The 24,310-nt window shown below is 43.2% G+C and overlaps 1 protein-coding gene and 1 long non-coding RNA gene across 2 annotated transcripts; one reads left to right on the forward strand and one right to left on the reverse strand.

Annotated features, from left to right (window-relative positions):
- Positions 1-2,721: 2,721 nt before the first annotated feature.
- On the reverse strand, positions 2,722-10,108 carry LOC109527443 (uncharacterized). The gene is made up of 3 exons (XR_002170531.1): positions 7,733-10,108; positions 6,097-6,226; positions 2,722-2,993 (listed from the first exon to the last, which is right to left on the reverse strand). It is a non-coding gene; the product is annotated as an uncharacterized LOC109527443 (long non-coding RNA).
- jupa (junction plakoglobin a) lies at positions 2,979-24,302 on the forward strand. The gene is made up of 16 exons (XM_019889385.1): positions 2,979-3,110; positions 14,275-14,310; positions 14,706-14,873; positions 14,951-15,201; positions 17,374-17,612; positions 17,929-18,130; positions 18,526-18,670; positions 18,896-18,999; positions 19,498-19,836; positions 20,126-20,278; positions 20,366-20,485; positions 20,588-20,738; positions 21,345-21,466; positions 21,549-21,588; positions 22,217-22,356; positions 23,453-24,302. The coding sequence occupies exons 2-15, from the start codon at positions 14,298-14,300 to the stop codon at positions 22,351-22,353; spliced, it is 2,184 nt and encodes a 727-aa protein (XP_019744944.1). The 5' UTR covers positions 2,979-3,110; positions 14,275-14,297; the 3' UTR covers positions 22,354-22,356; positions 23,453-24,302.
- Positions 24,303-24,310: the final 8 nt, after the last annotated feature.

Genomic DNA, 24,310 nt, shown 5'->3' on the forward strand with positions numbered 1-24,310 from the left:
TTCTCTGCGCCCTGCGATTGTCTGGCAACCGGTTCAGGGTGTCCCCCGCCTACTGACCAAAGACAGCTGGGATAGGCTCCAGCACTCCCCGCGATAATTGTGAGGATAGAGCGGATCAGAAAATGCATGGATGCACTGTATGTATGTAGGACAAACAAAACCAAGCTCTTTATTGCGTTGAATTTTTGTCATTTACCTCAGAACCGTAAAATGAATTGGTTGTGATGCAGTTTCTAAACTTTTTTTTTTTCCAGAATTGTTGTTTTTTTTTTTTTAATTTTTTTTTTTTTTTTAATTTTGAATCAATAGTCAATCAACACTGCAAACATCAATGAACTACTGGAGTGTCTCCAGAGGCCAGCTGTCTAAGTGGCTCACAGCGAGCAGGCAACACAGCCGTTCTTGTGTGTGGTCACTTTGTAAGTCATGATTAATAATTCACCAGTGTCTCCATAGATCTAGCTAGTGGCTTCAGGCCACTTCCTCTCCTGAGGACAATGGGAGCATTTCCTGCGGGTGTGAGGCAGAAGACCGAACGGATTTGTTTATGGTCTATGTGTTGGGTCACAAGCACAATGAACTGTTTTTTTTTTTGTTTTTTTTACAGATCGATTTCTTTAGATCTATATCCACACTTATACATCATCTGCATGGTTGCAGTGCAACTGATAAAATTAATTTACACATTCAATAGAATGACCACACTATCAAAAACCGGGGGGAGCTCTTTTCCACGTTAAGGTTGCTAAATACAGTAAATAGTCAAGACAATGGTGGTATTCATGCACACTGAATTAAAGATAAAGTATATCATTATGATGGGACCACAAACCGCACCCTACAATTTAGAGCATGGCCTATCTTTTTGAAAATATTTCAATCAAAAAATAAAATAAAATATATATAACCCTTTTGTTTATTTATCCCTATTGTCAAATTATTTTCAATCTTTTCTATGAAGTACCATCATTTTTGTCTAAGCCTGTTTCAAAAGTTGTTTTTTGTCAAATAATTCTGGAGAACCAAAATTCAAAAGCAATGTCTGGTTTTCATTGATAATTCGCCTAACATGTTTAATACTTTTGTCAGATTGCTTTTTTTTCTTCCATTAACAGAGAGCTACCAATTGTGTACACGTGTGTAAAGCCCATTCTGTTCTTTACTCCAGCCTGCCGAGCATTTTCAATCACAAAACTCCAATAATATTTAAATGTGATGCATTTAGCTATTTTGTAAGTGACCATATAAATGTTTTTTGAGAAAACACACATGCACAGACATTTTGAATGACCTTGTTATTGTCTTCGGTTTATTATTGTTGTTTTAAAAAAGATGTTTGAATTTGCATTGTGTGGTGACCCGCAAGGTAATCTCTACCCTTAAGGGAGTTGAGAGAGGTGACATATTTCTGGGTTTGTCAATTAGATGATAGGCATGAAAGGGTTGAAAGTGAGTAGCTTGCTACCTGCTGTGTAGACACTAGACAGTTATTATTTTTTGTTGTTGTGGAGACATAACGTGCATTGTTTCCTTGTGTGTCATTTACTGCATCGCTACAACGGTATATTAAATATATAGGCATAGTAGTGACACACGGGGCTAAAATGAGGGTACAATGTTTCATTGATCCAATTTTTTTGTTGTTGTTGCAAATACAACTTGATTTTATTTTATTAGTAACACATCTGTAGGTCACATTGACCCTTGAATATATTTGCTGCAACTGACAGTGACTGTGTGAATGTTTGTTTGTTTGTTTGTTTGTTTGTTTGTTTGTTTGTTTGTTTGTTTGTTTGTTTGTTTGTTTGTTTGTTTGTTTGTTTGTTTGTTTGCCTTTATGTGCCCTGAGATTAGCTGGTGACCAGTCCATGGTGTACTCTTAATACTCGCAAAGCCGGTTCGGATAGGCCTCCGGATTCTTGCATTTCTGAACAGGATATGTATATATATCCTAGAAATCCCTATAAATTTATCAGTAAGACAGACAATGTTTCTGCAATTAACAACAATTTAGCTTTTTTGTTGCTTTCACCTCATCATTGAAAGGCTTGGCCCATCTGTCAGTTAAGAACTAAATGTGTGTTCCTTGTGCCCAGATGTGACGCCCCTCCTCACAACCGAACACCGTGAACCGCATCCTACAGCAATATGCACACGTTCAAAAAATCGGTGGTATCACTATGCAGTGCATGAGTAAATCCTTTCCCGACTGTGGTGACTCACTTTGCTTGTCTGGTTTCGTTGTTACTCCATCGAGGTGTGGCCTTTATGACGAGAACACTACTTGCGCATTACGCGCCGTGTCAGCACTACGTTTGTGTGCGTTGTTGTCTGTTGGAAGTAAGACACTTGAGGGGGCGAACGGACACTAAAACGCACAAATACTGTAGACAGATACTCCGCTTCAGTCTGACATTTTCAGAAAGGATTTTTTACTGTCAGTCATACACGAGGAAAAAACACTCAATGGTTTACAGTACCTCTCAACTGACAAAAAAGTGAACAGCTGTGTCGCAAGCTGACAGGAAAATTAAGACTTACAAACAACAGGTCCTAAATGAGGAAGACAAAACAACAACAAAAAAAGTCGAAATTTCACCTCCCCTCACACACAAACACACACAAACACACGCACACACTCCCAGACTAGACAGTGACATTTTCAAAGACGGAAGCTGGTGGTTTTTAAACTGACACAACAGCTACTTGACGTATGTCGTTTGTTTGTCCAGTCAAGTCACAAAGATGCATTTATTTAAAAAAAAATCGATGCGGTTGTAATCAACATGAAATGACGGGTGAGCCAATATTGCTTTACCGAGTAAATACACTCCTATACAACAGTTCCAGTTAACAATGAAGGCATTGCGCGAACAGAGGTCGTGCAGCAAGCAGGGTGGGGTCCATGTGAAGGGGGCGGAGTCGCTCGGAGGTGACGCCGCCGCTTGCACTCTTGAGCGTTGGAGTGAGGACGTTGCCTTTCAACGGCAGTGCTGCAGGGAAGAAAGAAAGTGTGGCGGAAAGTTGCGGAGAATACAAGAGAGGTTGCCGTCCTGACGGAAAGAAAAACAAGCCCTTCTTGGAATAATCTTTTGTGTAAAACTCGACAGGTGAGTTTCGCCAAATGAACCTTTCTCCCACTGTGCCTTCTTGCCGTGTTTTTCACAGTTTCTGTGAATGGGCACCTCGAAACTACGTCATATGTAACCACTCGTATGTCTGTTGGAACAATGCATTTCGACGTGTTGTACATTTCAAAGGAAGCTTTATGTTTTTGAAGTCCTCGGTTCATTTCCGCATGGTTTGCCCTGGCTACCATTTCAGCTGCAGTCATCGACACTTTACTATTGTTTTTCTCTGGTCACGGTGTTCCAGCCTTCTCTCTGTTGAATCTTTTTTTTTTTTTTTTTTTTTATGTTTGGGCTCAGTATCGATTGGTACTTGACGTCACCTGTCAATAAAGTCCCACTTTGGTTAGCGCTCGGAAAGTTCACTGTATGCGCGTGTGCGTGAGGCAGGTGAATAATTGGACGCTGTTTCATGTAATCTTTTCTTATGAGATGGTTTCATTGCTTCCTTTTTTTTTTGTGGACCTGACTTCCTGCATTATCGTGCAGAACCATGGATCTGCATGCCTTTTTTATGCCCGAATAGTTTTTCTGTTGTTTCTAATTTAATTATTGGTATTTTTAGGAAATGCAGTTGCACAGAACGAGGGTTGAGAGAGGAAAAAAACAGTAAACGGAGAAAAAAGAAAAGTTAAAATTAAAAACAGCATTCCAGCAGTATAAAAGAGTATATGACTACTGTAACTTTACATTGGAGGGAAGGCTCCATTTTGTGGACTGGTTTAACTCGCAATATAGTCAACAACTGACTGAAGTAATAATTTGTGCAAATTAACAGGAGGTCTAATTACAATCTAATATGCGATATATATTTTTTTCGCGGTCCTCAAGAATTAACTACGTCTGTATTACAATAAGCACTTATAGGTTACCAGATTGCAGAGATCAGGGTCACCAATCGTTTTGAAACCGGGAGCTACTTCTTGGGTATTGATCAATGTGAAGCGCTACCAATTTGATACACACTTCTAAAATGACGTACTTTCTCAAATGCCGTTTATTAATGTCAGGTATTAAGACACTGATTATCTTAATGACTTCTCTTAATAATTAAGATTATTTTCAAATGATCAATTCTACAACATTCCGAAAAAATCATTAGTGAGCTATTTTTAGAGCACCACTTTGGTGACCACTGGCGTAAATGATGCAGAGATAAAGTAAAGGATCTTAGTGAGATTTGTGCTGTTTGTGTGTGAATGTATTTTGAGCAGTGAATAATAGAATAGCCACCCTGACTACTTCCGGTTTGTGGCACGGCAACACCCCTCACGTAAACAGGAGCCCTTTAGAATGAGTTTCAAAAACAGTACTGACCAATAAACTGTCAGAGTTAAGAGTACAATACAATACAATTTAATGATTTTTCATAGGGAACAGTTTGACTTAGTCTTTTAAGTGTTCAATACAACAACTTAACACAATTCTGTGCTTGAAACACAAGTCACTAAGTTCTAAAACAGATTACAAAGGTTCAGCTTTTCATGCTTCATGAACGATTGACATGTAAACAAGTGGACTGAACTCAAGTGCTGATTTTTATCTAGACACTGCATAACTATTTTAATATATAAAATACAAATAACATAAATATATAAAAAATTTAATCGGCTGACTAAAATGAAGCAGCTTTTTTTTCTTTTTTTTATGAATTGCAGCATATCAATGCGGATTTGATTAAATGTTCAGCCCCAATTAATATCTAAATGACATGGATATTGTTCTCACCAAGTTCTGTCATCAAAACTGAAATGATGAATCGACTCCAGTTGGTTGAGCATTTAAAAACTCAAGTGAAAGTGAATTCAGTCACAAAAGAAACGCTTTGTTGGAGAATATCTTTGACTTTTTCTTGTTGTTTCGGGCTCATGGAAAATCTTATGGTTCACTAAGACCAATCACATTATGAACAATAGTCTGGAGATTCATTTGCTTTCAAAATTATGAAAGACTATAAATTAACCCTCCCCCTGACACACACACACACACACACACACACACACACACACGCGTTTCACACATTTGACCTCAACAGCTAATTCCATATCTGGAGCGTGACACATCACTACTGTTTTGAGACTAAATAATAAATTATCCCCGAAATGGTCTTACTACAACTAGCCACCCAAACGTCTCGCGCTGCTGCCAAGCCTTGATAATTTTGCTCCAGGCTTGACAAGAAAACATTTTTCCAATCCTGCTTAGCAATGGCCACGGGAGCACACATTCCTTTCATTTAACTTCTCATGAGTAATTCCACCGAAATCAGCATCGAGACGAAATTACTTTGATCTCATCTGCCGTTTTCGCTGCGATTAAGTCAAGTAGCATCCAACGTTTTCCATCTGTCAAAGTAAATTCTGCAGTGGTTTGCCATATAATGAGATTTTCTACTATTATCAAACCGTATCATCTTAAGTGGCGTGAAACACGAGTTCGGCAGTAACATTGTCCCTTTTGTTCACGATATTTGCAAGCGACACTATCACAAAGTAAACGCTTTTAATAAGCCAACTCTTGGCCAAGTAGTGCGGTAGCAGACAAGATCGCGGTCTGAAAGCTCCACCCGTCTGCTCTCAAAAGAGGAAGAGGGGAGGGAGGAGAGATGGGTGCTGGGAGCGCTGTAGGGGGTGACTTGCTTTAGATTTCACAGATACAGCTGTGGTGGTTACAGTGATAATCTCTCCCCCTCCTGCTTAATTCCCTCATACTGTCCTACATTAGCAGAGCAAGAGGCCGGGAGATCCTTGCATTTATAAATAGGTCTACACTTTGCAAAGGGGATTACTATATGGCATATAGCTGAACCTCTTTGTTTGCTTGGTATAATAACATTTTCCTACGGATTCAGTGTCCCCCCCCCCACCCCCTTGTTGGTGAACAATGGGGTCTGATTGAGTGCGTTGCATGGGCTCAATTGCAGCCCAAACGCGCATGTCGCGTGGCCTGTTCAGTGTTTGCATATCACCTTGCCGGTGTGCTCTGCCGTTCCCATAGAGAAGGAACGCAGAGAGATCAAGTTTCTGGACGGCTTCCAGGCCTGACTCGACTGCAGGTGGTTTTATCGGCATCAAAGTAGGATACAGTGAGAGGAATTCCTGTAGATTCAAATGATATTTTCATCCGATAATTTTCTTCCTGTTGGCTCCAAAAGCATTAAAAATATAAAGCATACTTCAAGATTTCCAGTGTTGTAATTTAATCTAAAATTAATTGGAATCTCTGTGAAGTTAATTAGTTTCAGCTTAAATCTGCCTGAAGCAAAAGCTTTGTCCAAACCACCGGGGTCATCAGGCTGACATGCCAGAAATATCCAGCTCTGCTTTCTTCCTGAATTCATTATTATCATCGCTGTATCCAAACAGAAGGGCGTAAACATGATGCTGACTATTTTGCAGTCGGCTGATTTGGTCTATTCGGCCCCTTTTATTCCTGGAACTGAACCCTGGTGTTTTTTTTTCTTCTTGTTTCCTTGTGCTCATCCTCATCTGCTAATTGAAGAGAGAGAGGAGCACAAGGTGGTGGTTTTGAAATCAACAAGGACACTGACCCTACGTGTTGGATTGTAAATATGAAAACGCAGCAGGACCTCAAATGCCAAGCTGATTTTACTTACGTGGTATCACTGCTAAGTAAAAATGTCATGACTCATAGAGTTTACAATTTTTATTTTTATTTTATTTTGTTTTCTTTCAATTTGTGTTAGATAAGTGTTTATAACGTGTTTGTTTAATTAATTTGTTGCTATGCTTTTGCGCAAGCTTTGTACTAACTGGACTCCAGCTTTGCATTCTTTTAAATGTGCCATTACACTTCCACCCTGTTCTCCCAGACAGCCCCCGTCCGGCTCTATTGAGACTGTATTGTCCCTGAAAAATTCATCATCTGTCAGACCGCTTCAGTGTGCAGCCACACACTGATGCCCAAACAGTGGTGGTTTGCGCTCAAAGTGCTTGTCCGTTCCCATACATGGATGGCTTCGGCCACCACATTTGGCCTCTGAGCACAGACGTTTCTGCTTCTTTGGTTGCAACCAATAGAGACACTTGAATCCCAGGTTGTTTTTCACTGTGACAGCAGTGCTGGGACAATCCTGCTACTCTTTTCCATTCTTTAACACAGTAACTCTCTGTGTTCAGTCAAATACTTTGATCCGTCTCTTTTCCTTCCGACCTGCAACCAAACAATTGGTTGGGTGGAGATGTAGCTCCAAATGCAAAATTGCACAAAATCTTCTTCACCTTAAAATGCTGCAAGTGGAAATCAACGGAGCATTGTGCAAAATTCAGGTTTTGTATTATGCCGTGGAATTTAGTCATTTGATGATGCATTGCTTCCTGATACAGAAGAACTTGCAACATCACAGCTGAGTGGGAAGTCATGAATGAATGCTTCAAAGAATACACTTCTTGCACATTTTGTTCATCTCATATTCTCAGCCCATATGTTAGAAAAGAAGAAATGACCAAGCACGAAAACAGAGGTCTCGACAAGAAGCTCTGTGCTTGATCAACAGCCAGACGCCGTAACTGTCAGAGCGGAATTTAACATCCAGTTTTTAAAGAAGAGCTTGCACTCGGCTCAGTGTTGTTATCCTTATTTACCTCAAAATATCTCCACGCGGCCGACATGGCTTCTTCCTGGACGCACAATGTCAGGCTGGTGAAGTGGTATCAGTGTCGTCGTATCGGACGACGTCACAGACATGTACCTTGGATGTCATGGGCACAATCACTCTTATGTAACTTCAAAGAGATAAAAAGGTTCCATGTGCTCAGTTCATTGTGACCCGCAAGGGAGAGATATGTATTGTAGTTTTCAGGAAGGGGAGGGAGTTATACATATTTCTGGGTTCAAAGTGGAGTGTCCGATATACTTGAAAGAGTTGAAAAGGAGCAGCCGACTGCCCGATGTGAAAACTGTCAGTTTTGTTTTTTGGAGAGTAAAAGACACCCAACTTGCCTTTGTTCTCCTTATCACATCTCCAACATCTTGTTTTCTTTATCGCTTGCTTCAACCAAATGACCTATTGATATTGTTAGTGTTAGGACGGTTGGAGGTGTCCCTTTTACGCCTGCTTTAAAAAGAAATGCTCTTTTTCATCCTTTTTCTCCCATGTCACACTATAATTGAGTATTTAAATGCATCACGTCAGATGCTGGAGCTCTGAATGTTATAAAATCTGTCTGATCGTGGCCTGTGGAAAAGCAAAGCCAGTTGCAGCACTGTTCAGGTAAATTCTGACATTTATGGCATTTCTGTGGGATTTCTGCATAAGAGACTAAGTTGAGGGTTGGGAAAACCGTGTCATCCCCCCTGAGCAATGGAAAGGTGGTGCCTGACAGTGGGGGGTCGCAGCATTGTCAGAAAGGCAAGCTGTCATCTCTCCAGCAGATCTTGGGTTTAGGTCATGGCCCATCTTTGAAGCTCTCCCCAGCCCAGTCCGCAACTAAGCTACCAATCTCCCAACCCTAGAGAGCACAATAGCAACACATGCAGCAATCAATGTGGATCATCTATCTAATGAAACAGTCAACAGGGCTTAGTCTGTTTCGCTTCGCGCCTCCTTTCCACCAAATTGAACGATTAGGTATGGCTGGCGTTTTATTGCAGTTTCAATCGTAAAGGGTCCCGAAATGACTGACGTGAACGTTTCCCGCTTTTCAGTGTTCAGTCACTGGGGTTCCATCCAGTCACGGTGTCGTCTGTCGATTGATTAATCGACAGTTGTCTGCCTGCCTGCCATGTTACAGTGGAACAAATTGATTCGAAAGAACAGAAAGAGTGTAACACAAAAAAGGCAAATAGGTGCCATTGAGATCATGCGGAGGATCAGGAAGTTCGATTCAGAACGCACTGCTTGTCGTTGAAAACTGCACGTCTACTCAGGATTTACGTGACGGTCAACGTCATACTTTGGCTAGTTGAACTGAACGTTCTAAAAAATGTGGCTATAGTGGTAATACATTGGAAAGCAGTCCTGAAACTTGACTTCGGAGGGTGTTCTTGTGGCTTTTTTTTTTTTTTTCCTCATGCGAATTTGGAAGCCAACTGGAACACAACAGTCGCCCTCGGAGATATATATTATGTGGCTGTTCGGGGAACCCTCGCATGAGCCATGCAAATTAGACCCCAATGCATTTCTCACCATTTCCGTCCTTCTTTATCAACCTCATGTAATCTGATACAGCGCAACACAAGGGCCCCTCCTCCGAGACAGCTCGCATTTCCTTTGATTCACAATAGATTGTGCTACACGCTATTTTCCAGCCGCCGACTTGCTTCTATTGGCCACAGTCATTCAATTTTCAGTAGCGCACTGAATTAACTGACAGAAAGGACTGCTTACTTTATTCACTGGTGTGCTCGCTCTGCTCGACCGTGTTGCCGGGAATGTTTCCAGATCACCCAAAGAAGGGGAGCGAGTGTTGCTGCATCTGCCACTTTTAGACGCATTTAATTTGTGTGTTGCACAACCGTGCATCAGAATGTCATTTTCCATTCTTTCGCTGAGCTTTTGGCTTCGTGCTCTTGCTGTCTTCTGGTTTCCATCATCTGTCTGTTATCGTCAAAAGTTCCAAAAAAAAAATGCTCTCGCACAGTGTTTTTATAAGATTAAGGCCAGAAATTGTGAAACAAGCCCATCACACGACGCCCCCGAAATTGTGTCTCCGAAGGTTTTCTGTCTATCAACATTTGCTAGAGTGCAGCCTTTTCGAATAAATGTCTCCTCTTGGATCCAGCACTGGTGTTAGGTAATTTCGACCACTTCCTGTCACCCGTCTCAATGAATCCATTAACTGTGCATCACTTCACATCCTCCCATATTGATTTGTAACAAACATCTATCCAGCCGACCCCTTCTTGGTCCATTATAATGCCGAAACTCCTGTTGCGCTTGAGTTGGTCATACAGTGATCCCTCGCTTATCGCGGTTAATGGCGACCAGAACCCCTCGCGAAAGAGGAAAATCCATGAAGTAGCCCCCGGTACAGGTATATGTACATGTGTATGAGTATATATAAAATTTATCAGGCCAAATTTAATGGTATACATGAATGTAGAAGTAAGTGTTTGTAGTAAATAACAAAATACAGTAAACATAAACATGTAGTACTGTATATGTTGCTCTATGTGACCCGCTGTTGTTTTGCTGACTTTCGCTGCCTCTCGCGGACCTTTTGCGACATTTTCGCTTTTTTTTTTTTTTAAATGAATATTTTTGAATAATCCGCAATGCACTGAATCTGCAATAAGTGAACCGCGAAGTAGCAAGGGATCACTGTACTGTATGTGTCTTTGGGACTAGGGAGGTTTGTGGCGTGTAAAGATGCATTCTCCCTAGAGAACTGATGCAGTCTGCTCCAGCCTGTTGCCGTGTTGAGAGGACCGGACTGTGTGAGTGCGTGCTGTCTTCTTGGAAACAGTTTAAAGTAAGAGATCTTTGTATGCCGGCTACTGTATGGGTCAGGAGTCGCGTGTTTGTGGAGCCAGACGACATGTCTGATACTTGATCTGTTTTTGTGCAGATGGTGAACGCATTACCGATGTGTGGTAATAATCTGCTTTATTTGCATGTCGCCGTAAGCATGACATTAGCAAGTCTGTTAAAAACCAAGGCCAAACAAACAAGGCACCTTATTGGTTAATATGAGTGTGGTTTGTTGTTGCGATCAGAGAAAAGTCTGTTGTACAAAGTCCTTTGGACAAAACTTTTGAAGTCTGAAAATGCAAACATTTGGAAATAAAAGTGAAACTGAAACAACACTATTGAATGAGATGTAAATTCATCCGCACAAACGGAGGAGAATGTGCATGTAGCCCGTGTTGCTACCGTGTAAAATTCTAAACCCACATAGAAGCCCACAAAGATCATTTGAAATGCCACGTTAATGGCAGTTTCTTTATTGACTGCAGCCACGGTGTGCATGTTAAAGCATTTTGTATTTCAATGTTGCTTTTTGCAGGTCCTCATGAGCCGGGATCTTTCTGTATGCGATCAAAAGCTCAAAGGAAGAACTTTGTCTGTCTTACTAGATTGTTGTTGTGTTTTGTTTTGTTTTTTTCTTTATATCAATGCATGCTACTCTGTCTAATATCAAATGTGGTTTGATTGCCCTAAAAAATAATGTTGGGTACCTGTTATGCTTTGTTGTATTTTACCGGCTTTGTAAAGAAACCAAAAGTTGCTCGTTACGCTCAGCTGAAGTAAAACTGTCCCGTACATATTTAGAATGGCATCGCTTGCTTTCTCAAGCAAATCACCAACAATGTACCACCCACTATGTTGAACTTAATACTAAGTTTAAAAGTCAAATCTAAGACATGCCTGAAAAAGGATTGAACAGCGGAGGCGACAATACTGTCCAAGTGCCGTCTTTATTTTCGCCCATTCTTGCCAAGACCGTAGGAGTGTGAAGAGCAAATCATTGCAGTATGTATGTTGGGATCCACTGTGAAGTCGAAGCAGCATTCATCTCCAACCCCCCGGGCCTCCTGCCCGAGCTGATTCATTCCTGCTGTGACAGAAAGAAGCGCTTAGACCAGCAGAGTCCAAATCTGGCTCACTGGAATGTCTTTTATAAGTACACTCGGTGTGGAAATCAAACACATTTGTTTCCTATCTATGAGACTTTCATGGTTAATTGTCAGCGCTTGAGCGAGGCCTTCCAGTAAGCTTTTAGGTGTATTATTCCTAATCATTCCACACGTACACCCCCCCCCCCCACGCGCTGCTGCCACACCCCTGTTGAGAGCTTGTCACCACTGGGGAGTGGGGAGACACTCCCTGTCGAGCATGCCTGAGTGATGGGCGAGCAGTAAATTGAGCATTTTCCATTGTTACCCAAGTGTCTTCATAAATTCATGAGCGAGTCGTTGAGATAAATTTAGGAAGTGAGGTTTGAGGAGGTTGAAGAACATGAGCACTGCACACTCTGAATATGTTATGTCTGTGTGGAATGTCACGGTAGCGTTTTAGCAGCGCTGCCCAACAATGCAAGCCAAGCGTTGCTGTTGCAACTTGTTTCACCTGCAGCTTTCACTTAACATCTGCCTCGCTTTTACGCTCCACTGAGAAAGGAGGCCCTCATCCCGTGCTGTCATTGGAGGACATTGCTCAACGAGATAGTGGGCGTTTTCCTTCGAAGCAGAGCGTGTTGCTTGGGTATTGCTGTGTAAGTATGCATTTGCAGTCATGTAGCTGATGGCGCAATATACAGTAAAGAGTGAAATGAGGCATCACTTATTAACTGGAAGAGAGCAAAGTCCTCTGAGAAGTACACGAGAAAAAAACTTGAACTCTGATTTTGTTATTGTTGTTTTGTTTTTTTAGCTTGGGTCACGAGAATTTGTGGGCAGCAAATAAGAACCCCCCCCCCCTCCTATCCACATGCAAGCAAGCCCTTCTTGAGCCATCAGATGGGTCAGCAGATAAAATCCCCACCGCGGACCACTGGCCATGCATAGTTTTGGTTACCTAGGTGATATGCGGGTGTGTCGCTGCATTGCAACAGTTCAGTGAACCCACTGACTCGCCCTGGGAAAGAAAAAAAAAAGACTAAACTCTGGCCCGCATTTACAGGAAACTTGTTGTGTTGTGTCCGCTGCGGTTTATCAGTAAAATGTTTATGTGGACGCATATCTCTGGCTTGATAAACAGACTTTGGTCAGTTACCACCAAATGGGCAAGAGGCCACACCCAGTACAAGTGATTTATACTCGCATGAGTCATTGCTTTATCATGTAGCATGTTCCTGCAAGCAGTCAAGAAGCCTGGTTAGGCAGGATCGACAGCTCTACGCACACAACTGCTGAGACAGTGCTCCGGGCAACTGGATTCCACACGGAGAAAACACATTTGTAGACTATCACAAATTGTGAGAGTGCTATGAAACCCACGTAAAGTTTGATACCTGAGGAAAAGACATGTCTTCATTACCCCAAGCCTGGGCAAAATGCTACCTTTGCTTTTGTTTGTACAGTAGGCCTACACACTCCGTCAAATATTGTTTCGGTATGAATTTGTACACAGATGCAGTGCACATGTGGCGATGGGTTTGTTTGTTTGTTTGTTTTTTTTAACACATTGTGGTAAACATTTCAATGTAATTTTGCATCCTCTCACTTCTCAGTCAAAGGCTTGTGAAGTTGCGTCCATTCAAGCAACTACTTTTCTATGTACAATGCTAACATGCAATGCTCAAGAGTCAAAGACGAAACAGCACAGTGGCTGCATTGTGTTATCAGTCAGATGTCTGAGACGGATTGCGATTAAAAATGCAGATGTTTCTGTGATGAGCGAGGACTGTGGTGGATAATGCCGCAGCTGCAGAAATGGTCTGCAGGAAAACATTCCTTCAAGCGTGCTATTTTTGGTTGAGTCTTGGAAAAAAAACATCTTTCATATGATTAAAGAAAACAGTAGGATGGTATTAAGTACCTTGTGTATGTCGAGGCCCAGGGAAATGGAGAAAGAGTAACAAATTTGATCATGCTGTTATTGTACTGCTACTCCCAAGAAGGATCTGAAAAGGGTGATTTGTAAAGACGGAAAGTTTTTTACATCAGACAAGCGCTGACAAATGTCTGTTACATCATCTGGAGTGCTGATGAAGCCGGAGAAGTCTGATCACTTGTTGTCTGGCGAGCTATTTCTGTCTATTAGTCGTTTATGAACAATAAGTTGCAGGCATTTGTGAGACAAAGTTGGGTGTGACACTAACAACCGCATCACCCGTTTCACTTACTGTCGCTTCACATGCACACATGTGCACACTGTGATCCAAAACCAGTAGGACAGGTTCCAGTTTGTGATGTGTCAGCAATCGGCGGTTCCCACAACTTTTTGGGCGTAGGCCTGAGGTGAAAGGTCAGCAGAGCCGGCTAGCATTCCTAATTTGCAGAAGCCTCTAATCTTTATCCCTCCTATGCCACTCTCATCCCCACATGATTTGCCGTTGTTAGCTGAAGGTGCAGACTTTCTTTCTAGCATCCAAATACACTCTCTTACACCCATGTTTGAAAATAGCAACAAAAAAAAAAGAAAGACCCATGTGCTTGCAACACGGATAAGATAAAGCGTATCGTCATTCATTCAGAACAAGTACTTCATATCTAAAATTGGTCTGGTTTTTTTTTCCTTCAGGTTTTTGACTACAGGAGGCCAGGATGTCCATGCAATGTAAGTCTCATTTTGAATTATTGCCATCTTGTTTCTGTGTGTGTGTGTGTGTGTGTGCGTGTGTGCGTGTGTGCGTGTGTGTGTCCAAATACGTCATTCATTTTTGTGTCTTCCCATCAGTGCAACTCTTTGATGAGGCTCTATATCAAATATTGACGATGGTGGTAACAATGCGCCTTCCAATTCATGTTGTCATTCATTTAGCTTCACAATAGAAACGAAGAAGAAAAGATGCTTTAACAAAATGTCAGTCTGCGGTTGATTGCATTGCAGCAAAATGGAGGAACGCAAAATTCAATCGGGCGCAGAGGGATAAGAAACATTTCAGAATGATTTAAGCTACAAGAGAAGACTTTGGTCTGACATTGGGCGCCTCCTGTTTGTGTCTGTGACAGTGGGTGAGCTCGATAGCGGGGTGACGAAGGTGACTGAGTGGCAGGAGACGAGGTACGCATATGATTCGGGGATCCAGTCTGGAGCCAACACTGTCAGAGATGATGACGGTGACTTAACCACATCCAAGCAGTACACCGTGACCACCACCGTCACAGCAGAACCGCCAGGTATGACACAAAAAGGTCCAATCGTCCGGTGTAGTCTGTTGGCTATTTACACGATGAGCGTCATCACTCATTTCCAGACTCCCAGTACGTGTTGACCAGAGGCCAGCGGGTGCGGGCCGCCATGTTTCCAGAGACGCTGGAGGACAGCACGACCATCTTGACTACAACCCAAACAGATCCGTCCCAGCTGACCAACGTCCAACGGCTGGCGGAGCCCTCCCAGATGCTGAAGGCAGCAATCATTCATCTGATCAACTACCAAGATGACGCTGAGCTCGCCACACGTGCTGTGCCTGAGCTCACCAAACTGCTCAATGATGAAGATCAGGTACGTATTTCTTGCCAGGTGTCTTTAACTTTTTCTGCTCAAATTCGGGAACCACTCAGGTCTCTTCTCCTCCCTCATACGCCATTCAAACTATAGACTTGCATGCACAGTAATTTAAGTGTCATTGTTTGGGGCCGTGAGCCAAAATGTAATCTATGAGCGAGCATCCACTGCTCAAGTGAAGTGAAAAAGAAGTAGAGCAATTCAGGTTTTGTAATGACTTCTTATGTGGACAAGGAGAGTCAAGGTCACTGAAAGGGACAAATGTGTGTCGGCCAATTCATGCCGATTTTATTTTAAAAACAAACACAATGCGTGAGTTTTCTCCGGGTACTCCGGTTTCCTCCCACCTTCCAAAAACATGCATGGTAGGCTAATTGAGGTGTGAGTGTGAGCGTGGATCCTTGTTTGTCTCTGTGTGCCCTGTGATTGGCTGGCAACCGGTTCAGGGTGTCCCCCACCTACTGCCTGAAGATGGCTGGGATAGACTCCAGCACGCCCCGCGACCCTTGTGAGGATAAGAGGATTAGAAAATGGGTGGAAGAAAAACATACTGTTAGTAAAAATTCAGCAACATCAAGCTACATATTCAATTTTATGACATGCACTCAAGCTACATGATAAACCGTAATCACAAATGTCGTCATCGACATGTACTTTCCGAGTTGCGAGCTACTATGGATCCTTTTTGCGATTCTCATTCACATCAAGAAATTGATGTAGAACACTTTTAATCTTGGCAACGCTGCCTCTCACGACCGCTGCATGTTTTCCATCTCAGCCTTGATGTAACACGGGATCAAATGAGAAAAGCCATCGCTTTTAGCAGCTGTCAGTCGACAGTAGTGTGCTGTGCTAGCAGTCTACTCACGACTATAGCTGATCATCGCCCAATTTGGTGCCCCTCCTCGCCCTTATGGTGAATCGCTGTTCCTGTTTAATTGTTATTCCACCAACGCAATGTTAACCAGAGTACTGTGTTTTGGCTAGTGCTGGCACACAATGTATTCTGCTTTAAAGTCATCTCAACTCATTTGTATTTCTAGAGCACTTTAAAACACCCATCACTGCATACAAAGTGCTGTACATGCAGCAAGAATTCTCATAACAGAGAAAGTGAAACAATAAATGAACAACATAAAAACAATAAACACCACAAAATATTAAAACAATGACGAGTCTCATTTTGAGTCAAAAACTGTTTTAAGACCTGTTTTAAAATGGACAGAGAAGGGCCTGACCTAACCTTTAACGGAAGGTCATTGCAAAGAGAAGAACCAGCAACGGAAAAAGCACAATCCTCTCTGAACGTATATTTAGTCCTCGCTACCTCCAGTAGGATCTGCTCCGCAGGCGGGCGATACCAAGCAAGTGCGCAGCAGTGAAGGAGCTTAGTGAGGTAAGGTGGGGCGAGGCCAATTAAAGATCTAACCTTTTGGGTTTAGTTCCACTTTAAAGGCTCACATACAACAACACTAAAGTGTCACTTTCAGCTTCTCACCAGGTAGAGTAATAACACTCTCGAAAACCAGTTCAGTTTGTCTTCACAATCTCACCCCCCCCCCCAAACTGAAACCATATTGATGGAATTTCAGTTTATTGATATGATGTACGAGAAAACTGCAGTACCCGGATAGAACCCGCTCAGGCGTGAGGAGGACATGCAAACTCCACACAAGGAGGCCGCAGCCCAGATTTGAACCCACGACTTCTTAACTGTGCTGCTGCGTAGCCAACCGGTCAAATAACGGAAAAATGTCACGTTTCCTTTTTTCTCTTCATCACATTTTGTGGTTTTTCAAATAAGATGTTTTGTTTTACCAGGAAAAAAAACTATCTGTGCGTGTGTGTGTAAATGGAACTATTTTAATCCTACGAAAGGGCAGCAATGTCATCAAGAAATGTTTTTCAAAAAACACAGAAATGCAAAGTGTCGTTTAAACACCCATTAAAAGAGAGAATAACGTAAATATCCACTAAAAAAGGCAGAAACTGTATTTTGATGTCTGAAACTGAAAAAAGAAAGCCTGGGAAAGAACTTGAAGCAACATAGGCACCATGACACGGTCCAGACCCAGACCACGGTCCGCCATTTTAAAAATGGCCCCTCTGTTGCCTTGCAGTCTTTTAATTTCTCACGTCAACCAATGGGAATACTTGTCTTTCCATCAGGTGGTGGTCAGCAAGGCAGCGCAGATTGTCAACCAGCTCACGCGCAAGGAGGCCTCCCGCCATGCGCTGATGCAGTCGCCTCAGGTGGTGTCTGCAGTGGTGCGAGCCATGCAGAACACCAACGACATGGAGACCGCCAGGGCCACCGCCAGCATCCTCCACAATCTCTCTCACAAAAGGGAGGGCCTGCTCTCCATTTTCAAGTCCGGTGGCATCCCCGCGCTTGTCCGCATGCTCAGGTACTTCCGGTCGCCGTCATCCCGCATTTGACACCATTAGCGGATCAGCCCAAACAGTTCCTGTTCTTCAAAAGCTTGTGTCGACGACTTGTGTGACGCATGCATGTACAAACTTTCCTTGCACCTTAGAGTGTCCTCTTTCTGGGCAGAACGTTAGGACACTGTTGCTTGACACATTTAGCTTCTCGCTATTTTTACTATTCAAATGCGCGCTCTGATTTGTATTCCTCACAATGGCTTCTGGCTAAATTGCAACCTGACATTTGTAGGTCAGCTGTTCCTTACTCGTACTTTATCCCTCTGCGATGCCCCTCAGCTCTCCCGTGGAGTCGGTGCTCTTTTACGCCATCACAACCCTCCACAACCTGCTCCTGCATCAGGAGGGAGCCAAAATGGCCGTCCGTTTGGCTGACGGCCTGCAGAGGATGGTGCCCCTTCTGAAGAAAAGCAACCCCAAGTTTTTGGCCATCACTACAGACTGTCTGCAGCTGCTGTCTTATGGCAATCAGGAGAGCAAGGTGTGTTTGTGTGTGTGTGTGTGTGTGTGTGTGCGCACAGCATGGCGCAAGTCCACATTGTATAAAAGCAAGACTTCACCCCTGTCGAGCACCGCACTTTGTCCTTCGTGTGTACAGAATGCATGGTTTGATTTGGGTGTGCCATCGGTACACAGTTCAGGACAGTCAGGTTTGGGTGTGGTTATTAGAATCAAGTGTGTAATTATTTCACATGCTTCGACATGCTTCGACATGTCATAGCTATATTCAAAGTCTACACGCTGCATTCCTTAAACAGCCTTGTCCTTAAAAGTGTAGTTTTATTTTCTCAATATGAACCCCATGTCTCTTCGCATATTCCAATCCATCCATCCGTCTATCTGTCTAGCCATGTATTTACTTTGGCTCCATCACAGCTCATCATCCTTGCCAACGGGGGTCCAGAGGGTCTTGTTCACATCATGAGGAACTACAACTACGAAAAGCTGCTGTGGACCACAAGCCGTGTCCTCAAAGTGCTCTCTGTGTGCCCCAGCAACAAACCTGCCATTGTAGAAGCTGGTGTGTGAGAAATGTCTATACTGTGTACACACGCACGCACACACACACACGCACACACACACACACACACACACACACCTACCTGTGTGCATAAGCCAGTCATGCAGGTGTGGCGACTCTTTGTCAACGGAGCCGTGGGTAATGGCTGTTTTCTCATGAGCCGCAACGTTCCACGACAGCATGATGATGTGGTTGTGGGCTGATGCATTCCCGTGTTTCCTCCAGGTGGGATGCAGGCTCTGGGCAAACACCTGACCGGCAGTAGCCAGCGTCTGATGCAAAACTGCCTCTGGACACTCCGGAACCTGTCTGATGCTGCCACCAAGCAGGTGTGTTTTCTCTTTCAGGGTAATGTTCGCCCTTACAGAGGCTGCCTGAGGATTAAGCGAATTAAGCACCTGCTTAAGGCACCAACAGGGCCCCATCACCATTACGGGGCCCACACAAACATAACAGTCAGTTAAGACCAGCGCAGTATTGATTCATTTTTAGTTTTTGGAGTCGTTTTGAGGAAGACTGAGTAAAATAAAAGTTAAATGTTTAGATTAAAGTTGTTAATTGCGATTAAAACTTTACAAACTAAAGGGAAAACTGTGCCCCTAGCAGATAATCCATGAATTGCATCTTATTAAAAATATTAATTCCGTGTCTTTTATGCATTTTTTCACTTTTAAATTATCCTGCGGGCCTGGTCAAATCTCGTAGCAGGCCCGTTCCGGCCCTCAGGCCATAGGTTTGACACCCCTGATCTAGGTGCTACATAGATAGATATTGCTAAAGTCTTTATAGTTCTTCACGTGCCAATCTATCGCTCTGTTGTATTTCAGGAGGGAATGGACAGCCTGCTGCAGGTGTTGGTCAACCTGCTGAGCTCCGATGACATCAACATGCTCACCTGTGCCACCGGGATCTTGTCTAATCTCACATGCAACAACGCCTACAATAAAACTCTGGTCACCCAGAGCAATGGCATTGAGGCGCTGATCCACGCCATACTGCGCGCCGGCGAGAAAGAGGATGTGACCGAGCCTGCCATTTGCGCTTTGCGTCACCTGACGTCCCGCCACCAGCAGGCCGAGATGGCACAGCACGCTGTGAGGAGGCACTACGGCATACCGGCCATCGTCAAGCTGCTCAACCAGCCATACTACTGGCCAGTTATCAAGGTATAGTGGGTGGGGCTGATCGTGAGGTAGTTTGGGCAGGCGGTGTGGAAAAATGACGATGTACCGTAGCTAATCAAGAGCTTGGTAAACTTAAGGTAACACTGTCGATGATAGAGAATATTAGATACACAAGACATATAGAGTTCAGGTTTTGGTCTAAGCAGTTTCAAGGGAAGGAATTTCTAGGACCAGGTGGAAATGTTGTATTGCGCCGGGAAGTATATAAGCGCCTTGTTTTTCCACACTGAGCGGTGGTGTGACTTGTTCATTTGTTTTTCCTGCCCTGAAGGCTGTGGTCGGCCTGATCCGTAACCTGGCGCTGTGCCCGGACAACCAGGCCCCACTGAGGGACTCGGGCGCCATCCCCCGCCTGGTCAACCTGTTGCTGAAAGCCCACCAGGATGCCCAGAAACATGGCTCGTCCAACCAGCAGACATACCAGGTAAGTATTTTAGTGGCGCCACATGCCGCGCATGACGATTTATGTGTTTGTACATCTATGTTAATCTCTCGTCATGTGTGTGGTCAGGATGGAGTGAGGATGGAGGAGATAGTGGAAGGCTGTACAGGAGCTCTGCACATCCTGGCCAGAGACCCTGTCAACAGAGCAGAGATTGCCAACCTGCAAACCATTCCTCTTTTTGTTCAGGTACCAGAAGCCAAACACTTATTTTGTTGTTGTTGTTTTTTGCCACCGCCTTTGTCTTTTTTTTTTTTTTTGTGAGTTTAAAATGTCCTCCCCCCTGGGCAGCTTCTCTACTCGCCAGTAGACAATGTGAAGCGCGTGGCGGCGGGCGTTCTCTGCGAGCTGGCTCTGGACAAACAATCAGCTGAGGCCATCGATGGCGAGGGCGCGTCTTCTCCCCTGATGGAACTGCTGCACTCAGACAACGAGGGCATCGGTAGGACGCTCAACATTCAGCATCACGAATTGTTAGCATTTGTCGGTTTCAAACGACAATGCTTTCTTCAGCTTTTACTTACTGACTGAAATATGTAGACACTCTTCAAAGACAGCGCATACTGTACGTATGAAACACATGCCAAAATGCACTTGAACATCACCCAGTGCAATTGGTGATGTTAAAATGAAATAACCTTTGCACTCGAATACTCTTCTGTTAAAGTCAAATATGAACTTCAAGTCAGCGTACTGCATGTAAAGGATTGACAGGATGGAATGAACTAGCTTGCACAGCGGTGTAAGGATACATTGTCACCCTTCAGCAACTGGCGAAAGTGACAAGCAAATTTTTGTGTAGATTACTGATGGCCAGTGCCCCTTTTTGATTTGCGTACAAATTTGGGTTTTGTTGCCACCATAGGAACCGGATCTGTCGGAGGCAGCTTGTATTGACTCGGTCATGCAAACATGCTATAAACCTATCACAGGCGATAAAGCAGAGCCAGTGGAGCACCTTGGTTGAAGTCACCTTAATAGTCACATGAGTGTTCCCAACAAAACCAGACGTTGAGTGTGAACTGCTACTTTTTGATGTCCTCATCAGCCACATACGCTGCTGCGGTCCTCTTCCGCATCTCGGAGGACAAGAGCGCCGAGCACAAGAAGAGAGTTTCCAGGGAGCTCACACACTCCATGTTCAAGCACGACCCTGCCGCCTGGGAGATGGTGAGTGTCGAGCTGCCGCCGCTCGCACGGTGACTTATTGACTGGAGATGCTGAAGTCTTACCTTACCTAACCTTTCTGCAGGCCCACAACAGCGTCACCATGGAAGCACCCTACCAAGATGGTGAGGACATGTGACTGGAATGTGCACACACACAACGTATTAGTCAGCATTCACCGCAAGAGCAGCCCACACATCATCACTCTCAACATACAGTCACACAAGAGGCGATCTTCCAGGAAACAGACAGTCAGCAAATGTCAATTCTGCATCTGATTAGTCAGAAGGTCACTCTAGGATACATCCGTTACTCGTTCTGTCTTCACTCATCCACCGTTTCCATTTTTTCCTTCTCCGTCCTGAGTTGTTCGCTTTTGGGGACTTTCTAGCTCCGTTGTGTGCTCTCTTATGGAAATCTGTTCAGCATTTATTCGATATCCTTGATATGCAGCTTACAGTAAGTGCCATGTACTAGTACGTTACACTCTTTGTCCTCACCAGTGTACTAAGTAGAATGAATGTTTTTATTATTTGTTTTTCTTTTTCCCCCAATTACTGTCCTACTGTGTATAAATGTCATACAGTAGTGGAAGAAATATTCAGAGTAAGACAGTCATTCTTTTAGTAGACTATAAATTGTTTCACTAGTATGGACGAAGAGCATCCAATACTACTTTCTGAATGTATCACAAAAACAATAGCAGCAGCCGATGTCAAGATCAAGATGGCAAATGTGCTCTTGTCTTTGCAGAACTTGACGCTCCTTTTCAAAACTTCGGCGGCTACGCAGGTGACATTCCCATGGACACCGTGGACGCCAACTTGATGCATGACGATTTCGGCGGCAACATGGTCTACGACAGGCAACAGCAGTTTGAACCTTATTAAAAGGTCAGCACACCTCAGAAACGTGAAGCCAGCTGGACCATATGCCGTAAAGGTCGTTGGCATTATAATAACAGCGCACGCGTACTCAGCAGATCACTTCAATAGTAAATCATCTCTTCGAACATAAACATTACAGCACTGCTTTTGTATTAGAATGGTTTAGCAGCATGCTGTATCTTCATAGAGCAATTCTGAATTGCACCAAAAAAAAAATGAATCGGTGAGTTTTTTAACTGTGAGATTAACGGTGGATTGGTTTCTCCCAAAATTTGCAAACAGTTGAATTTGTATCAATTGTGGAGGGAAGGATGATGGTCAGAGGCCAAGAGGTACTACAGATTGGGAAGAAAATGACTAGCCGCCATTAATAGCTCTATTTTCTCTCATGGTGGCAGCACTTCATCAGTAAAAGCACCCAATTTCACTTTGTCAATTCGTGTAGCGGATTGGCACCTGTGGCGCATGCAGCAAACACATCGCCAAACACAGATACCCTACTTTGACAGCTTGGCTTAACATTAGACAATAACTACCTTATGTACTGGTTATCAGAAGCTAATGCTGATAACACTGTTAGCTAGCACTAACCTGTGCTAACAGCGCAGCCCTGCTTACCTTTTGACTTTGAAGCAGCTGATGAAAAGGGTGCATCGTTCAGCCAAAATGAGCAGAGAAAGTTAGTGTGGGGGCGTATAATACAGTATGTAAATTAGACAAATGGGAAATGGTGCAGATAACAAAAGATTCACTTTATGTGGTCAGATAATAAACAGAAATGACGATACGATTTCTGTAAAAAGCAATTTTGCATTATGTCCCCTTTAAAAGATCTCGCACAGCAATGATAGTCAGTTCACATAATATTTCCGAATTACCAATAACCAATTTTTTTACAGCCTCAGGAAGCTTTCAGGAACCATTGTCATCATCACACATTTTATCTTTCAGATTAAAGCCATTCACTTATTCATATTTTCATTCCCTGCATGTAGCATTTTGAAGCCGAATGAAAATATTTTTTTTCTTAAATAACCTCCCAAAATATGCTTTTCCCTCTTCTTAAGGTTTTGTTCTCATGCCATTTATTTCCTTTCCACAGATCCAAGAGAGAAGAAAGTTTCGGAAAAGTGGGGCGCTGGCCTAGAATGGAACAAGGGTCTTGATTCCTTTTATATGTAATATATGCAATTATCATTGAGTACGGGACTCCTAATCTTAACAGGGCTTGCATATGTTTGATATCCTAACATTGCTGAGGATCATTTACACACGCTTGAAAACGTTTCTAAGATTGCGTGTATGTGTGCGTAGAAGTTCAAGTGTGTTTCTGTGTGAGTGTTTCTGCTTTCTTTCGGGTGGGTAATCTATGCCAAAGAGATTTCATTTTGTGAAGATCACATAGATTGCTTTTTTTTTTTTTCTTTCTTAAAAAGAGGACTAGTTGACAACACTGCCGCAGGTGGAAAAGTGTGAACCTGCTCATCTTTCTTTTTGATGCTTTTTAAGAGTCGTTTTGACAATATCGCATCAACTTCGTCCCGCAAAGTGGTGCACGAGGTGCTCGAGTTTGCCACCCAGGCGGAGAACAAATTGGGGAAGGAGGACACGCCTTTAGGGAAAGGGGAGCAAACGAGATGCTTCTTTTTATGAGCTGTTTCTCACATTTTATTCTTTTATATTTTATGGGGAAAGGATTGCATACTTTGCTTAGCGAGAATAATAACACGTGTCAGTTTTAACCGAAAAGAAGAGCTTGTGTGTAACTCTTTACGATTTGATGTCAAAACTCTGATTGACGCATTGGTTCAACAGATTGACTGATTTCTTTTATGTGGATTTAATATAGTCGGGACGCCAGCTGGAGAAACACTACTGACAGGGAAATTTGTACTTACAAAGAGTTTTTACTGAAATTTTGTTAAATAAAATTAAAGGATATATTAAACCTACCTGTCCA

Source organism: Hippocampus comes, unplaced genomic scaffold (genome assembly GCF_001891065.2).
Source record: "Hippocampus comes isolate QL1 unplaced genomic scaffold, H_comes_QL1_v1.1 scaffold86, whole genome shotgun sequence".
In the NCBI taxonomy this organism is placed as follows: domain Eukaryota; kingdom Metazoa; phylum Chordata; class Actinopteri; order Syngnathiformes; family Syngnathidae; genus Hippocampus; species Hippocampus comes.